This window comes from Diplotaxodon limnothrissa, linkage group LG13 (assembly GCF_057381915.1).
Source record: "Diplotaxodon limnothrissa isolate DT_005_m linkage group LG13, D_limnothrissa_male_GT1.1, whole genome shotgun sequence".
Classification (NCBI taxonomy): Eukaryota; Metazoa; Chordata; class Actinopteri; order Cichliformes; family Cichlidae; genus Diplotaxodon; species Diplotaxodon limnothrissa.
Window position 1 is genome coordinate 27,645,019 of NC_140608.1, and position 18,535 is coordinate 27,663,553.

The 18,535-nt window shown below is 41.3% G+C and overlaps 1 protein-coding gene and 1 pseudogene across 2 annotated transcripts; both read right to left on the bottom strand.

Annotated features, from left to right (window-relative positions):
* Positions 1–799: 799 nt before the first annotated feature.
* Positions 800–8,215, bottom strand: LOC146620409 (G2/M phase-specific E3 ubiquitin-protein ligase-like). Of its 2 annotated transcripts, none has more exons than XM_085369600.1 (5): positions 8,048–8,215; positions 7,623–7,812; positions 6,674–6,835; positions 6,296–6,510; positions 800–1,035 (listed from the first exon to the last, which is right to left on the bottom strand). In XM_085369600.1, the coding sequence occupies exons 1-5, from the start codon at positions 8,205–8,207 to the stop codon at positions 800–802; spliced, it is 963 nt and encodes a 320-aa protein (XP_085225726.1). In that variant the 5' UTR covers positions 8,208–8,215. The 2 variants fall into 2 exon arrangements, with proteins under 2 accessions (XP_085225726.1, XP_085225725.1); XM_085369599.1 differs by having other exon boundaries at positions 6,674–6,816; positions 7,610–7,812; positions 8,048–8,207.
* A 222-nt stretch (positions 8,216–8,437) lies between these two features.
* On the bottom strand, positions 8,438–10,561 carry LOC146620410 (uncharacterized; annotated as a pseudogene).
* Positions 10,562–18,535: the final 7,974 nt, after the last annotated feature.

The window sequence follows — 18,535 nt, forward strand, 5'->3', positions numbered from 1 at the left end:
GTGGGGACTCAAACATACAGGAGTATCTGAATTTTGTAATGGAGCAAAATCATTTTCAAAAGCCAGTCTGCTGGGAGTCTGCCACTGAACTCTACATGAAGTTATTAGAAATTGCAAATTTCAAAAAAAGAAAAAAAAAAAACCCACCTTTTTTCTTTTTTCTTTTTTTTTTTTTTTTTACCAAAACCTATAGCATATGCTGTATTTTTGTACTAGGCTACATGAGTTGGCTGAAGATGCCAAAAGTTTAAGTTAGTGTTTGTAAAAGCACATTCTTACTGCAATGTCTTGCTAATTGTGATCCTTGTTTAGCTGATGGAAGTTGAGATACAGTCCTGAAGATTTCGATAAATAATAAAATCAAATCTTGCACTGTATTGTGGGTTTATTACAACTTTTAAGAGTAGAACACGGTGCACTTTTAAATGCCTTTACTTTTAGCAGCACTGTCAAACATTTGAACAAATCAAGTCAAGCCATTGTATTTTAAATCCCCTTTGAACATATGTACCTACATTTTAGAATAAAAAAAAAACACACGCTCAAATTCATAACTGATTTCTGGATAAGTCCTGTATCAAAAAACCTACAGAATTTACAATGTAATGCCAAGAAGAAGCAGCTGTAAGTGACTGGGTTATCTAATAAAATTACAATAAACCTGGTAAACCAAAATGGATTTGTGCTGTACCACTAGTATGTCCCACCTTCTCCTATTCATAACATATTTAAAAAAAATCTTGACTTAAAAACTTGAGAAACAAATCAACAGCAGGTTTGAAATACAAGGCCAGACATCCTAGAAACATCCAAATCCTGGGGAGTTTTGAATTCCAAAATCCATGTTGGATTTAAACACAGAATATGAGGTTGTCATGGGTAGTTTCAATGAGTTTAAGCATGTATTTGCCATCGGGAATAAAGAGTCATCCAGGAACTGTAGGCTTGGTAGTGGATCTAATCCAGAAGGTGGCAGTGATGTTAGCCCAGTTGCAAACATCAGAACATCGCCCACCGACACAGCAGTTTGTGATTCTGCAAAGAATAAAAAATAAATTAAAAAAATTATATATGTATATGTGAATTCAACACATTGTCTTGTAATGAGTACTAAAAGAAATACTGGTACAGTGGGGCAAAAAAGTATTTAGTCATTGTGCAAGTTCCCCCACCTAAAATGATGACAGAGGTCAGTAATTTGCACCAGAGGTACACTTCAACTGTGAGAGACAGAATGTGAAAAAAAAAATCCATGAATCCACATGGTAGGATTTGTAAAGAATTTATTCGTAAATTAGGGTGGAAAATAAGTATTTGGTCAATAACAAAAATACAACTCAATACTTTGTAACATAACCTTTGTTGGCAATAACAGAGGTCAAACGTTTACTATAGGTCTTTACCAGGTTTGCACACACAGTAGCTGGTATTTTGGCCCATTCCTCCATGCAGATCTTCTCGAGAGCAGTGATGTTTTGGGGCTTTCGCCGAGCAACACGGACTTTCAACTCCCGCCACAGATTTTCTATGGGGTTGAGGTCTGGAGACTGGCTAGGCCACTCCAGGACTTTCAAATGCTTCTTATGGAGCCACTCCTTTGTTGCCCGGGCGGTGTGTTTTGGATCATTGTCATGTTGGAAGACCCAGCCTCGTTTCATCTTCAAAGTTCTCACTGATGGAAGGAGGTTTTGGCTCAAAATCTCACGATACATGGCCCCATTCATTCTGTCCTTAACACGGATCAGTCGTCCTGTCCCCTTGGCAGAAAAACAGCCCCATAGCATGATGTTTCCACCCCCATGCTTCACAGTAGGTATGGTGTTCTTGGGATGCAACTCAGTATTCTTCGTCCTCCAAACACGACGAGTTGAGTTTATACCAAAAAGTTCTACTTTGGTTTCATCTGACCACATGACATTCTCCCAATCCTCTGCTGTATCATCCATGTGCTCTCGGGCAAACTTCAGACGGGCCTGGACATGCACTGGCTTCAGCAGCGGAACACGTCTGGCACTGCGGGATTTGATTCCCTGTCGTTGTAGTGTGTTACTGATGGTGACCTTTGTTACTTTGGTCCCAGCTCTCTGCAGGTCATTCACCAGGTCCCCCCGTGTGGTTCTGGGATCTTTGCTCACCGTTCTCATGATCATTTTGACCCCACGGGATGAGATCTTGCGTGGAGCCCCAGATCGAGGGAGATTATCAGTGGTCTTGTATGTCTTCCATTTTCTGATGATTGCTCCCACAGTTGATTTTTTCACACCAAGCTGCTTGCCTATTGTAGATTCACTCTTCTCAGTCTGGTGCAGGTCTACAATACTTTTCCTGGTGTCCTTCGAAAGCTCTTTGGTCTTGGCCATGGCGGAGTTTGGAGTCTGACTGTTTGAGGCTGTGGACAGGTGTCTTTTATACAGATGATGAGTTCAAACAGGTGCCATTCATACAGGTAACGAGTGGGGGACAGAAAAGCTTCTTACAGAAGACGTTACAGGTCTGTGAGAGCCAGAGATTTTCCATGTTTGAGGTGACCAAATACTTTTTTTCCTCCCTGATTTACGAATAAATTCGTTACAAATCCTACCATGTGAATTCATGGATTTTTTTTTCACATTCTGTCTCTCACAGTTGAAGTGTACCTCTGGTGAAAATTACTGACCTCTGTCATCATTTTAGGTGGAGGAACTTGCACAATTGGTGGCTGACTAAATACTTTTTTGCCCCACTGTATGTCCTCGTCTTGTGCTACTGTTGCTACTGTTACAATACAGACAGAGCGACATAGAGCTGAAGTCAGGGAGAAGAGCTCTATAACATACAGTCTTTTAGCTCCAGGCAGAAAGACACAAGATGAAGGATTTTCCTTATGGATTGTTGGCCAGTTGCTTTACATCGTCGAGCTTTCAAATGGAGCTCAGGAAGAATGTGAACAGAAATGATCTGGTGTTGGATTTTAATAAAGAGATGCAGCATCAAGATCCTGATGTCACATGATCATAGCAAAGGGAATTTTTTGGATGTTTGTATGTGTAGATGGAAATAAAAGGAAACAGAACCTGAATGTAAAGGGAAACCAACAGAACATTTAGCACAAAGACTCATGAAACAGCATTTCTATAGTGACAGCTGCAGAGCGGCCCACCTTAATTTTATCTTGCAGGGTTTTTTTCAGCAAAACAAATGCTGCAGACAACCTCAATCATTCTGTTGTGCTTTATTGCTCCAGCCGTCCTGTAAACGAGTCCCATCTTGCGGCCACATTTGGTAATGTTTCTGGAAACTAGCTTTACTATGAGCCAGTGATGATTATTTTTAATGAGACTGTAAGTGTCAGGGCTCTGTGTGCGGGCAGGCGGAGAGGAGGATCCAAACGCAGGACTCAGACACTAACTTGAAACTCAAAGAGCTCAGCTTTATTGCTGGTACGAAAGCAAAACATGAAGTGAACATGGAATATGGAGAACCGAAACACACAGGCATAATCTGATGGCACGACGCGACACCTAGCATGGGAAAACACAGGGCTTAAATACACAGGGTAGTAATGAGGGAATGGGCCACAGAAGGGAGACACAGCTGGGGGAGATCAGGGCTAACGAGACGGGGGAGCTAGGCTGCACACACACTAACATAAGACAAAGACTTTCACAATAAGACAGGAAACAAGAAGTACTAAACCAGATGCAGACATGACACTGAACAGAAACTGCAATACACATGAGAACCCAAAACCTAAGAACTGATCCCTCACCAAGAATAACAGAAATAGATCCATAATGATAATAATAAACAAAGCACCAGAACATCAGAAAACAATCCATAATGCAAAAATAAACCAAAACATAATAAACTCAAAATACTGAACTGAATACTGAATACAGAACCGTGACAGTAAGGTTGTATAGTGCAGATGCAGGCACTGTGGGGTTACCCTTATCAGTGCAGAGGCTGCAGCACTTGTAAACAATCATCCAGTTATTACTATTATTATCATAAACTGTTAGATCTGTTACTACTCCTTCAAGGAGAGGTCTGGACCTTTACCAGGCGTTACCACTGCAGTTCTTTCATTCTTTTGTCAACCATTCTACTGTAGGTATGATGGTGTGCTTGAGAAGTAAACAGTGCAGTCAATATATTTGGTACAACTGCGGTAACAGTTTTATTAATAATAGAATTTTTTTTAATGCAAGTAATGTAATAAAAACATCCATTAGTTCTAGTAAAAATAGAGCTGGCAGACCTCAGTCTAAGGACAATAAAGATGGTGTCAAACTTTGGAAATCACCAACCACCTTACTCAGACTAATATTGTTGATTTGAACACTGCCACCTCAAGCTTCCCTTTCAACTTCTCGGGGTTGTTATTTATCTTTTCAGATCCTTCCAGCAAATGTCTTCTTCTATTATTAATACTGGCACCTAATTACATCATCTAATTAAATTCTGTAATTACACACAGATCTATTTATGTGTATCAGTATTTCTGTATGAGTGCATGGGTACGTGTATATATAGATAACACTATGCATGAATATACATATATTAGTATAGGTATGTGAGCAAAATTGCATCCACATTTGCATCTGTGTAGATGAACATATCAGGCTCATCACAGTTGAGATTTCAATTCTATTTTTCTCCCATCCAGGACAAGCTGTTTATAGCTTTTCCTGTTACCCTTGTACAGTGGGGCAAAAAAGTATTTAGTCAGCCACCGATTGTGCAAGTTCCCCCACTTAAAATGATGACAGAGGTCAGTAATTTGCACCAGAGGTACACTTCAACTGTGAGAGACAGAATGTGAAAAATAAATCCATGAATCCACATGGTAGGATTTGTAAAGAATTTATTCGTAAATCAGGGTGGAAAATAAGTATTTGGTCAATAACAAAAATACAACTCAATACTTTGTAACATAACCTTTGTTGGCAATAACAGAGGTCAAACGTTTACTATAGGTCTTTACCAGGTTTGCACACACAGTAGCTGGTATTTTGGCCCATTCCTCCATGCAGATCTTCTCGAGAGCAGTGATGTTTTGGGGCTGTCGCCGAGCAACACGGACTTTCAACTCCCGCCACAGATTTTCTATGGGGTTGAGGTCTGGAGACTGGCTAGGCCACTCCAGGACTTTCAAATGCTTCTTACGGAGCCACTCCTTTGTTGCCCGGGCGGTGTGTTTTGGATCATTGTCATGTTGGAAGACCCAGCCTCGTTTCATCTTCAAAGTTCTCACTGATGGAAGGAGGTTTTGGCTCAAAATCTCACGATACATGGCCCCATTCATTCTGTCCTTAACACGGATCAGTCGTCCTGTCCCCTTGGCAGAAAAACAGCCCCATAGCATGATGTTTCCACCCCCATGCTTCACAGTAGGTATGGTGTTCTTGGGATGCAACTCAGTATTCTTCTTCCTCCAAACACGACGAGTTGAGTTTATACCAAAAAGTTCTACTTTGGTTTCATCTGACCACATGACATTCTCCCAATCCTCTGCTGTATCATCCATGTGCTCTCTGGCAAACTTCAGACGGGCCTGGACATGCACTGGCTTCAGCAGCGGAACACGTCTGGCACTGCGGGATTTGATTCCCTGCCGTTGTAGTGTGTTACTGATGGTGACCTTTGTTACTTTGGTCCCAGCTCTCTGCAGGTCATTCACCAGGTCCCCCCGTGTGGTTCTGGGATCTTTGCTCACCGTTCTCATGATCATTTTGACCCCACGGGATGAGATCTTGCGTGGAGCCCCAGATCGAGGGAGATTATCAGTGGTCTTGTATGTCTTCCATTTTCTGATGATTGCTCCCACAGTTGATTTTTTCACACCAAGCTGCTTGCCTATTGTAGATTCACTCTTCTCAGTCTGGTGCAGGTCTACAATACTTTTCCTGGTGTCCTTCGAAAGCTCTTTGGTCTTGGCCATGGCGGAGTTTGGAGTCTGACTGTTTGAGGCTGTGGACAGGTGTCTTTTATACAGATGATGAGTTCAAACAGGTGCCATTCATACAGGTAACGAGTGGGGGACAGAAAAGCTTCTTACAGAAGACGTTACAGGTCTGTGAGAGCCAGAGATTTTCCTTGTTTGAGGTGACCAAATACTTATTTTCCACCCTGATTTACGGATAAATTCTTTACAAATCCTACCATGTGAATTCATGGATTTTTTTTTCACATTCTGTCTCTCACAGTTGAAGTGTACCTCTGGTGCAAATTACTGACCTCTGTCATCATTTTAGGTGGAGGAACTTGCACAATCGGTGGCTGACTAAATACTTTTTTGCCCCACTGTATAAACCTTCACAGTCAAGCAGATAGTTGGACCAGTAGCCCACAGTTTGACTTTCCAGATGTCTCCTGTTACTTCCAGATGGGCTGAAGTCAGGTTTGAAAAGTCTCTCAAGTTCAAGAGCTGTGAGTTTCTTTTCCATGTGACACAGGACCGGGGAAAGCAAAGTAGGGTGTTGCTGGAGCGCACTCAGGAAATTAAGTGCTGAAAGACCCTCTTTAAATCTAAAGAATGAGGAGAACTTTTTGTCATTTACCAGTTACATGCACAAACTATGGACACACTTTGAACTTTGGAAACCTTGGAGAATGTAAAACATTTCAGTTGGAAATTATAGAATTATTGTTATGACGGTGTTGTGCATAGTCTCTTCTATAATAGTCTCACCTGTCAATTACAGAGTTTCGAGCAATTATATACCACCGGAGATAGTCAGACACAATGTCTTTCTTTTCCTCAACTGTGGAAACATGCCTTAGACAACCAGCCACCTGTAGCATAGTACTGTGTTTTATGACAGTGGACATCCACTGAACCAGCACTGTCGATCTGAAAAACCCATAAAAATGGACATACACAATGTAAGCTTATGTGTCTGATTTTCATTCCTGTCACGGTCTGGCTGGCAGACCGTGGGGGATGTTGGAGAAAGGACCCAAACGCTGGACTTAGTGGAATGAGCAGTGGGTTTATTTACAGTGAGGTAAATGTACACCATACAATAAATCTCCAAAGTGCTCCCTCGACTCCCGTGACGTGTCTTCCTCTAAGTGCTGGTATTCCGTGCTCTCTGCTCCCGTGCCTACGCACACCCTGTGCGTCCTGCAGTCCCGTGTTCCGCTCTCCTGAGGGAAAAACAACAGACACCGCCGTTATGGCACCAACTCCAGCAGGCATACACTGACCAGTACTTTAAACACTGACATGCAGTCTAACTCAACGATCCTGTGCCGGAGGAAGCTCCATCGCTCTGTTAAGTAGCTCCCCCGACGAGCCCGATCAGAAGCAGGTGTGTGAGAACCTAGGCATGACCGGCAGCCGGCAGGGCCACGCCCATCAGGCCTGCAGGTGGCTGTCCTTCATTCTTCAGTCACACCCGCAGACACCCACACACCCACACCAGCATGGAACACAAGAGCACAGTGCAGCAAACATACATCCAATACACTAATAACAATAATAATAACAATAACAATAATGGTTCACACTGTTCACGAACCCCGAGTCCCCGGAACCGGGTCCGTGACAATTCCTGTTTTTTCCCTACACAAAGAAAGAATATTTTAATTTCATACAGATGAAGAAACTGTAGTTCTATCCTGCATTCAAATCCTGCGCTGTCCTCACCTCTTGTAAAGCTTTCCCTATGTCGTCATCTGTGACTGAGGCAACTGTTGCTTTTACTGAAGTCTGGCCTACAAGATAATGTACCAGCTCTTCTGACAGGAAATGGGGCCCTGGACCACCATGCACAACTGACACAGCTATCATCTTTCCTGCTAGGTAGTAGTCATTCTCCCTTACAGCTGTGAATGAATACAGTAAATGATAAACTCTCTCACACACACACACACCTCTCTCTATCGATCGATCAGAGCCGATCGATGTCAGATCAATCGACCAGATAGACATACTAATGCTGTGTTGAAATAATCCAAAAAAATATTATGAGTTGCTTCTGATAATAATTTAAAAAAATTGATTTACAAGTCCCAAAAATGTTTTTAAATTAAGTTTATCAAACATCTGATCATTGCATACCCTTTGCATTGTAGACGAGGAATCGATGTCCTTCTGGTCCATCAAAAATGGGAAGATCTTTCATGTGTTTCATTAGCAGACTCAAAAACTCTCGTTTTGGGCCACCTGCATCAAGTCCTTCTTCTAGAATGCCAGCATCATCAGTAAATTTAACCAACATGTCATTGGTTTCAGAGTATGACAACCGCCTGAAACCCCTGACTGCTCCATCCCAGACATTTGCTCTTGAGATGTTGAATCTGCTGACACTTCCATGATGAATAGCACTGGATAAGTTTGCAATGATGTCAGGTAGAGTAATGTTAACGTCTTCCCTGTAATCACAAAAATGAAAGACAGAATGCAAGACTATACAATTTAGTGTTGTTATTTGAAGTAGTATTTGATATTTTACAGTGTTTTGGAATCCATCAGTGAAGTAACTTCAACCAGCTCTTCATCCTCGTCCTCAATGCATGGGGCACACAGGTCTGCATATTTACTGTTGAGAAATTATAATTCCAACATTAGAAAAACTTGTGTTGACCCTATAACTATCTTTACCCATTTCACAAACCCAATCCTGTACTGTAGTTACAGGTTTAAAATTACGTATAAGACACAATTTTATTTACCTATAGGGACTCATGACTGGATTTGTTTCGTTTTGGTGATCAAGATCCTCTGTATCAGATATTACAATCTGAAAAACAAGAAAAACAAGGATTGCATACTGTACATAAACATACATAGCATTGTATTATTTCAACAATAGCAAAAAACCTCATGCTGACATAAATTGCCCAAATACCTGACATGGCTGTATGGTAGATGAAGGTCCTGGAGCATGTCTGAAACAGAATAAGAGTATTGGAATTAAAATGTCCAGATAAGAAGCTCATACAGTTTAATATTTTTTATGATACCAACATTATAAAAATGCTATGAAACCAATAAATATTTTTATTAGGGCGGGGCAATAAAATAACAACAATATGTATTGCACTATACTTTTTTCTCAATGGAAATATGAGACTATTGCAATAGAGCTATCCATCCATTTTATATGCTGCTTATTCCTCTAATCCCTCTTTTTTTTCATTGACATAAGAATAGTCAATCAATTCAATTCAATTTTATTTATTTATTTATATAGCGCCAAATCACAACAAAAGTCGCCTCAAGGCGCTTCATAGATACAGAGAAAAACCCAACAATCATATGACCCCCTATGAGCAAGCACTTTGGCAACAGTGGGAAGGAAAAACTCCCTTTTTTAGTTATCTGAAACGAATGTAATATGTTAATACATCTGTCTGTCTGAACGTATGACAGGAAATAAATATTTAAATCAAAACAAGCTTCTGAGGATTTCACATCTTACTTATGAGCAACGGCACATTTAATATGCACAAATCTAGCTGTTTATATTGTGATGTATATCAATATTCCCTGAAATAAAACAAAGAAATATTGTGACATATTGTATTGCCCAACTCTAATATATAGCAGAACAAGCTCTGAAATAACTTACTCCTTCTCTGCATGTTTACCATTAGGGGTACTCTGGTCTTGTGGTTTGAAAACCTAAGATGAAAAATATGCACTTTTCAAAGCTTTCAACAACTTCGTATTGCATTTAGATAGTTCATCAAAATAATAATAATAATTTTTTTAAAGAACATACAATCACACAATGAAAATAATCCACCCATGGATGTTACAGAATTATGATCATTATAGAGAAAAAAATAGAGCACTCAGCCTGGGCCACTCACAGGCCTCTGGCATGGTGGAGGGGGGAAAAAGTACACACCAATGTGTCTGCCTGGTTGAACTCAGCTGTGCTTCTTGATGTAATCACAATCTCAGGGTCTGAGTCTGAGGTACCATCCTCTGCAATCAGAGCTGAGAAAATAAACACATTATTAGTTGTTGTATATGTAAATACATCAAAATATAAAATTAACAAACCTTGTTTGAAGTGGCTCTCTGGGCAAATGAAAAGAGAAATCCTGTTGTAGTTCTTTCCTATTTCCTCTTTGTAGTCTGCCAGTCGGAGTGGCCTTTCTGTCCCAGGCACATTTATCACCTCTGTGCAGTCGGGATACAAAAGGACATATGGTCCCTCCACCAAGTCCTTGTTGAATGTTATCATTTTTTCTACAGCCTGCTTTCAGGAGGTCAGGGGCTGTAATTTCGGGGCTAATAAATAAGGGCAGTGTTTTCCCTCTTAGCGGTTTTAAGTCCGTTTGTTGTGACACCATTATTCCTATATTGATCTAGAAACAAATAATAAAAGCAAGATCACTTTAAGAATAATTGCCAAATCCTCGTTTATAAATTTACCTGTGATGGCTTACCTTGACAGGTTTACTCTGTAACTTGAGTTTAAATTTTGCTCCACAGTTGAAGGCTTGACGCTCTTTGGATTTTGATTTTTTGTACTCCATGAACTGCTTGTATGACGGACATGTTTGTTCTGGTTGAATGAAAAACGTTTAACATCAAAACGGGGTTATAAGCACTCTCCATTACTAAACGTAGACGAGAATACAGTATAAGGAAACATAAAAAGAAATCGGAGCCAAAATGGTAAATAAACGTGCTATTTAACTGAAATAGTATAGACTGTCTGAAGAGAAAAAAAGTGAGTAATATATCAAAATTACTTTGTACAGAATTTTTTGTATGTTTTGATGTCCCTGGGGAGTTTGATCCTTCGGCCTGGTCTGTGTCCCGCAAAAGCTCCAGAGACCGTCCACAGGAAGCACAAAAAGGGGTGAAGAGGCAGAAGCTAACGCCACAAAACGGGCAAAACATTTTCCAGTTCTCTATGTAGTGCAGCGAGCACCGTCAGGGTAATGAGGAAGCGCTGTGAGGAGTGCATTTCTCGACGTTTGTTTACATCCTGAATCACTTTTCTGAGCTACAAATATGGAGTAATCGTTGTGTCACTTCCGGTATTTCAGACAATCCCTTTCCGTCAAGGATTTTTAATTTGTTGCGGGTTTTTGTAATTTGTTGAGGTTTTTTTTTTTTAAATTTGTTGTGGGTTTTTGTAATTTGTTGTGGGTTTTTGTAATTTGTTGTGGGTTTTTGTCATTTGTTGTGGGTTTTTTAAATTTGTTGCGGGTTTTTTAAATTTGTTGCGTTTTTTTTTTTAATTTGTTGTGGGTTTTTGTAATTTGTTGTGGGGTTTTTTAATTTGTTGCGGGGTTTTTTTGTAATTTGTTGTGGGTTTTTGTAATTTGTTGTGGGTTTTTGTCATTTGTTGTGGGTTTTTTAAATTTGTTGCGGGTTTTTTAAATTTGTTGCGTTTTTTTTTTTAATTTGTTGTGGGTTTTTGTAATTTGTTGTGGGTTTTTGTCATTTGTTGCGGGTTTTTTAAATTTGTTGCGTTTTTTTTTTTATTTGTTGTGGGTTTTTGTAATTTGTTGTGGGTTTTTGTAATTTGTTGTGGGGTTTTTTAATTTGTTGTGGGTTTTTTAATTTGTTGTGGGTTTTTGTAATTTGTTGTGGGTTTTTGTAATTTGTTGTGGGTTTTTGTAATTTGTTGCGGGTTTTTTTTTATTTGTTGCGATTTGCACTTCCCAGCCACCGTAGTATATGAAGCTGAAAATGAAGACACGAAGTTGCAACAATTTATGAACTTACACTATTTCTCTCTTTTGATATTAACTGAACATGAACTTAGTGTTTTATTTTGTATGATTTGGCACTATTTGAGAATGATTTGAGCCCATACATTAATGAGGTTCCATCTGAGGGAGTCTTTGCAGCTTAATGAGTTACCCCCTGCAGGTCATTAATTGGGATTTTCTGAATATTGTAGCTGCAGAGAAGAATAAAGTGAAGTTCCAAATGGAGTTAGGGTTTTTGAGATGTTTTTAATCCAATTTATTTTGAAAGTGTAATTTAGGGAGCTGAAATCTATAAAATCTAAGCCACCATTGTTATAATTGTTCATAACTACGGATTTGCAAATGTAGTGAATTTTGTTTTTCCACAGAAAATTAAATAATATTTTATCAACAGATTTGCATGCAGAGTTATTGACATGTAAAGATTGAGCAGCATAGGTCAGACGAGACAAACCCTCGGCTTTGGTGAGCAGTGTTCTACCCTTTAGGGACAAATCCCTTTGCAACCAATTGTTGAGGACATTTTGAGTTTTATTGATGATAGGGTTAAAGTTTAGAGCGTTCCTAGAATTCATATCCTTGGTAATAATGATTCCCAAATATGTTACACAACTTTTCACTGGGATACCGGAAACATAGGACCAGAGATGGGCAGTAACGCGTTACTTGTAACGCGTTACTGTAATCTGATTACTTTTTTCAAGTAACGAGTAAAGTAAGGGATTACTATTGCAAAATCGGTAATTAGATTACCGTTACTTTCCCGTAGGAACGCTGCGTTACTGCGTTACTAAAACCGTGATTTTATTTGCGAGAATGTCTCATGACAGTGACGTAAGCAAGTGCGACGTTGGTGACAGCAGCTGTGTGCAGATCAACAATGGATAATATATCGAGTGCGGGAGAGAGTATGAGCGTGCAGCGTTTAAAGCGTGGAAGTACTGACCTTACTTTGAGTTTGATTCCATAAAAAGTGACAAAAACATTAGCGTCCATCGTGCGTGGGAAGAAAACTTCTTTTTACAGCGAAAAAAACCCCTAAACTTCCGAGCAAGCACCGAGTAGCTACGACGTGATGGGAAACTCACAGAGACACTCGCGCGGATTCTTCAACTGACCGCAGCACACCTACACCAGGGTAACCCTCCGCCTACCCTGCTCCTGCTTTACAGGTGAAAATAGAGCAAAAGGACCGCTGAGTCTTTGACTTTATTTATTTTCTGCTGTGTTTTACTTGCATCTGTTTGAAAGAGTGAGTGAAAACACAAAAAATATTTTATTTTATGTGCTGGAATGTGCAGAAAATAGGTTTAAATGTTAAACTAATTTATTCAAGTCAGAGAATGTTGCATATAATTAAATGTTTTGCTTGATGCATAAAGTTAAAAGATTAAAACTGATAAAACAAGTTAAAAAAAGAGACTTTTCCATTTGATTACATTTTGTATGATGGATTATGTAGAAAAAGTAGAATTGGGCTGAAAGATCTATCACTTTATCACCTCTTCAGGTTGTAAATCGTGTTTTTAAAAAGTAACTAAGTAACTAAGTAACTAAGTAATTAATTACTTTTGAAAATAAGTAATCAGTAAAGTAACGGGATTACTTTTTGGGGGGAGTAATCAGTAATTAGTTACTGATTACTTTTTTCAAGTAACTTGACCAACACTGCATAGGACACGGTACACTTGTTCACATCTTTAAGGAAGAGCACTGTGTCATCTGCCAGCTGACTGATAAAAATCTTTCTTCCTGAGGTCTGAGTCCAGCTTTCCAATGCCAGCCAGGTCACATGACACAGGGGTGTGCTCTGATGTCAGCAGGCAGGTCAGTGGATCCCTCTGGTGATGGATATATGGCAGTGAAACAGGAGGAGGCCTGAGAACAGATAGCAGGCTTAACTAGCAGGACAAAGTAGCATGTAGTACTTGAAGGAGTCATCACAGCCAATCAGTTCTCAGGAAAATGGAACATCACATAAATATTTCTCTTCTTTGATTTTCATCAATGTATTTCCTTTGATATATTTTCTGTCAATAGTTCTGCCTGATTAGAAGCTCATAGGCACTTCCTGTCACTCTACAATAAAATGATGTAAAGGCTGCCCTCTCTGCCCTCCCACTAGCTGACCTAACTGACACAAGTAAACTGTGCTAAGATACCCTACATGGACTAAGGTTCTTGGCCACATATATATAGATTTGCTTGGCTGTAGAAATCCATGTCATGGAGCTCCCAGCGCACATTTTTGATGCTTCTGTTTGTGGCAGAGGAGGTTTGGAGCTCTGCAGAGCCTTGGTGACTTTTACTGACTGTGCACCCCTACCCATTTATTATGAAGAAACAGCACAAAAGTTTTTGCTTTTTTTTTGTATAATACAGATGTATGATTTAGATTTATACTTATGTGGCAGCTATTTACTGACCTGACAAAGTTATTGGAAATGATTTCATGTCATGAATTACACAAGTTATTTTCCATGAAAACTAAAAGTGGGGAGATTTAGATTGTCCAATCAATGTTGCTACTAATTCCCTGATTGATACATTTCTTTACATTTGCCCATTTTTTTGTTGATTCAGAAATAATTCATTTATCAAATTAAACTCCAATTCCTGCAAGCTTTGACAAAGCTGAGCATGTTCGGTCTGTTGTGTATACAGTCGTGGCTCTAAATACAAACTGAAGTGGCAAAGTGCGCAAAAGTAAACTTTGTACTACTGACAAAACATGAGACCACAACTGTATTCATAACTCAGGCTGACTCAGGCTCTGTTAGAGCTTCTGCTCTGTAACCCTGTTTTGCTTGGCTTCAATAAGTCATTTCAGCCAGGGATGATTCTGAAGTTCCTCTAGGGTGAGGCGGTCTTCATGGTTCTGACAGAAACAACCCAACAGAAAACACTTGTCCTGCTAGACCTTAGTGCAGCGTTCGATACTGTCGACCATAATATCCTATTAGAGCGATTAGATCATGCTGTAGGTATTACAGGTACTGCACTGCAGTGGTTTGTATCATATCTATCTAATAGACTCCAATTCGTACATGTAAATGGAGAGTCTTCTTCACACACTGAGGTTAATTATGGAGTTCCACAGGGTTCAGTGCTAGGACCAATTCTGTTTACATTATACATGCTTCCCTTAGGCAGCATCATTAGAAGACATAGCATACATTTTCACTGCTATGCTGATGACACCCAGCTCTATCTGACCATGAAGCCAGATAACACACACCAATTAGTTAAACTGCAGGAATGTCTTAAAGACATAAAGACCTGGATGGCCGCTAACTTTCTGCTTCTTAATTCAGATCAAACTGAGGTTATTGTACTCGGCCCTGAAAAGCTTAGAAATATGGTATCTAACCAGATTCTTACTCTGGATGGCATTACCTTGGCCTCCAGTAACACTGTGAGGAACCTTGGAGTCATTTTTGACCAGGACATGTCCTTCAATGCACATATTAAACAAATATGTAAGACTGCTTTCTTCCATTTGCGCAACATCTCTAAAATTAGAAATATCCTGTCTCAGAGTGATGCTGAAAAACTAGTTCAAACTTGATGAAAAGCCTTCAGTTAATCCAAAATGCTGCAGCAAGAGTCCTGACAGGGACTAGAAAGAGAGAGCATATTTCTCCTGTTTTGGCTTCCCTTCATTGGCTTCCTGTTAAATCCAGAATTGAATTCAAAATCCTGCTCCTCACATACAAGGTCTTAAATAATCAGGCCCCACCTTATCTTAATGACCTTGTAGTACCATATCACCCTATTAGAGCACTTCGCTCTCGCTCTGTAGGCCTACTTGTTGTTCCTAGAGTATTTAAAAGTAGAATGTGAGGCAGAGCCTTCAGTTTTCAGGCCCCTCTTCTGTGGAACCAGCTTCCAGTTTGGATTCGGGAGACAGACACTATCTCTACTTTCAAGATTAGGCTTAAAACTTTCCTTTTTGCTAAAGCATATAGTTAGGGCTGGACCAGGTGACCCTGAATCCTCCCTTAGTTATGCTGCAATAGACGTAGGCTGCCGGGGGATTCCCATGATGCATTGAGTTTTTCCTTTCCAGTCACCTTTCTCACTCACTATGTGTTAATAGACCTCTCTGCATTGAATCATATCTGTTATTAATCTCCGTCTTTCTTCCACAGCATCTCAAATTCAAATTCAAATTTTATTTGTCACACACACACAACCATACACAGTATGACATGGGGGTGAAATGCTTGTAGCTGTACAATGCCCGACCATTAAATGACAGAAGAAAAGTTTTACAATATTTACAATTTACTACAAAAATGTACAAATTAACTTAGGAATTTACAGTAAAGAATGTGCAAATAGCAGAAGAGATTATAAAGATTATAAAGATTATAAATTATAGGAATTATAGGATTATAGGAAATGTGTGGTGGTGCGTGTGGTGACGTGTGTGAGAGTCCAGTCTTATAGTGACGTGTGTGGGAGAGTCCAGTCCTACACCTGGTTCAGGCCCCGAATAGCCTGGGGGAAGAAGCTCCTCTTCATTCTCTCTGTTTTGGCCTTAAGGGAGCGGAAGCGCTTCCCAGACCTCAACAGTGAGAAGAGTCCATTGTTGGGATGGGAGAGGTCCATCATAATCTTCCTAGCTTTGGACTTGCACCGCTTGGTGTAGATGGACAGCAGGTCAGGGAGCTCTGATTGAATGATGCGTTCTGCCGAGCGCACCACCCTTTGCAGATCTCGTCTGTCCTGCTTGGTGCTGTTCCCAAACCAGGTGCAGATGTTTGACGTCAGGACGCTCTCGATGGTGCAGGAGTAGAAGTTCTTGAGCACCTTCAGTGGCAGATGGAAGTCTCTAAGTCTTCTGAGGAAGAAGAGACGCTGACGGGCTTTCTTAACCAGGGTGTTGATGTGACAGGACCATGACAGGTCCTGAGTGATGTGGACACCCAGGTATCGGAAACTGTCCACTCTCTCCACTGGCGTGTCACTGATGATGAGGGGTTTGTAATTCCTCGCCTGCTTTGTAGTGAAGTCCACGATCAGCTCCTTAGTCTTGCTGATGTTTAGGAGGAGGTTATTCTCCTGGCACCAGGTCTCCAGGTTCCTAATCTCCTCCAGGTAGGCCGTCTCGATGTTGTCAGAGATCAGGCCCACAACAGCAGTGTCGTCAGCAAACTTGACAATGGAGGTGGTGTCGGATGTGGCTACACAGTCATAAGTGTACAGTGAGTACAGCAGGGGGCTTAAAACACAGCCCTGAGGCACTCCAGTGCTGAGTGAGATGGAGGGGGAGACTTGTTTTCCCACCCTCACTGATTGGGGTCTGTCTGTGAGGAAGTTGAGGATCCACTGACACAGTGATGAGCTGAGTCCTAGATCCGTCAACTTGGTGAAAAGCTTAGAGGGAATTATTGTGTTGAATGCTGAACTGTAGTCCACGAACAGCATCCTAACATAATTCCCTCTGCCAGTGTCCAGGTGACTCAGGGATGTGTGGAGCAGGTGAGATATGGCATCGTCTGTGGAACGATTAGTCCGGTAAGCAAACTGAAGTGAGTCGATGGTGGCAGGAAGTGAAGAAGTGATGTGATCTCTCATCAGTCTTTCAAAACACTTCATCACAATTGAAGTCAGTGCTACTGGACGGTAGTCATTGTGGCAAGCGGGCTGTTGTTTCTTTGGAACAGGGACAATAATGGACCGTTTGAAGCACGTGGGAACCACAGCTTGGGCCAGGGAGAGGTTGAAGATCTCCGTGAACACCGGTGCTAGTTGATCAGCGCAGGCTCTAAGGACCCGGCCAGGGATTGCATCTGGTCCTGCTGCCTTCCTGGTGTTCACCCTCCTGAAGGTGTTCCTCACGGCATGCTCTGTGATGACGAATGCATTTTCTTCACTGGTGCACTCCGAGCGCGCGCAGCCGTTTGTTGTTTTTATTGCTGCGGCGTCGAAGCGAGCATAAAACGTGTTCAGCTCATCAGCCAGTGAAGCATCGGCATTCATCATTGAAGAAGCTGGTCGTTTATAGTCCGTTATAGTCCGCAGTCCTTTCCACAGGCTCCTAGAGTCACACTGTCGTAGCTGTGACTCTAGTTTTTCCCCGTAGCTCCGCTTTGCCTTTCGGACCGCGCTGCGCACGTTGTAGGACGCAGCCTTGTATAGGTCCATATTACCGGAGACAAGCCCTTCATTGTAGGCAGCGGTGCGTGATCTCAGAGCGTCGCGGATGTTTTTATCCACCCACGGCTTCTGGTTGGGAAACGTTCGGATGATAGTTCTTTCTGCTGTGTCGTCCGCTAGTTTCCCGATAAATCCCACAACCGCTTCTGTAAACATGTTGATGTCATCAGAGCTGCGCCGAAACATGTCCCAGTCTGCGTCATCCAGTGCGTCCTGCAGCGCGGCCACCGATTGGTCCGTCCAGCGAGCGACCTCCCTCCTGATTGGTGGTTGCTGCTTTAGCCTTTGTTTGTAAGCAGGTATGAGGAAGATGGCGGAATGGTCCGATTTTCCAAATGCCGGCAGGGGTTGAGCCTTGTAACAGTTCTTGAACGGGGTGTAGCAGTGGTCTAATGTCCTCGTGCCCCGGGTGGGGCAGTTGATGTGCTGGTGAAGGTTGTGAAATGTCCGTTTGAGATTCACTCTGTTAAAATCTCCCATAACAATGAGTGCGGAGTCCGCGTGAGGCGGAATGTAAACAGTGCAGGCAATGACCGCAGTGAATTCCCGAGGGAGATAGAAAGGGCGACATTTAACGATCAAAAGCTCCAGATTGGGCGAGCAAGAGCGTGTGAGTGGGGAGATGTTTGTGCTGTCGCACCATCTGTTGTTCACCATCAAACACACTCCACCACCTCTTTTCTTCCCCGACTCCATTGTC

What these genes read in the sequence shown, in the direction of transcription:
- LOC146620409 (XM_085369600.1), bottom strand. Translation starts at nt 8,207, where the DNA reads ATGTTGGTTAAATTTACTGATGATGCTGGCATTCTAGAAGAAGGACTT. An exon ending in TTACAAGAGGTGAGGACAGC is followed by an intron (nt 6,836 to 7,622) that starts GCAGGATTTGAA and finishes TGGGTTTTTCAG; the next exon opens with ATCGACAGTGCTGGTTCAGT. An exon ending in CGAAACTCTGTAATTGACAG is followed by an intron (nt 6,511 to 6,673) that starts GTGAGACTATTA and finishes CTCATTCTTTAG; the next exon opens with ATTTAAAGAGGGTCTTTCAG.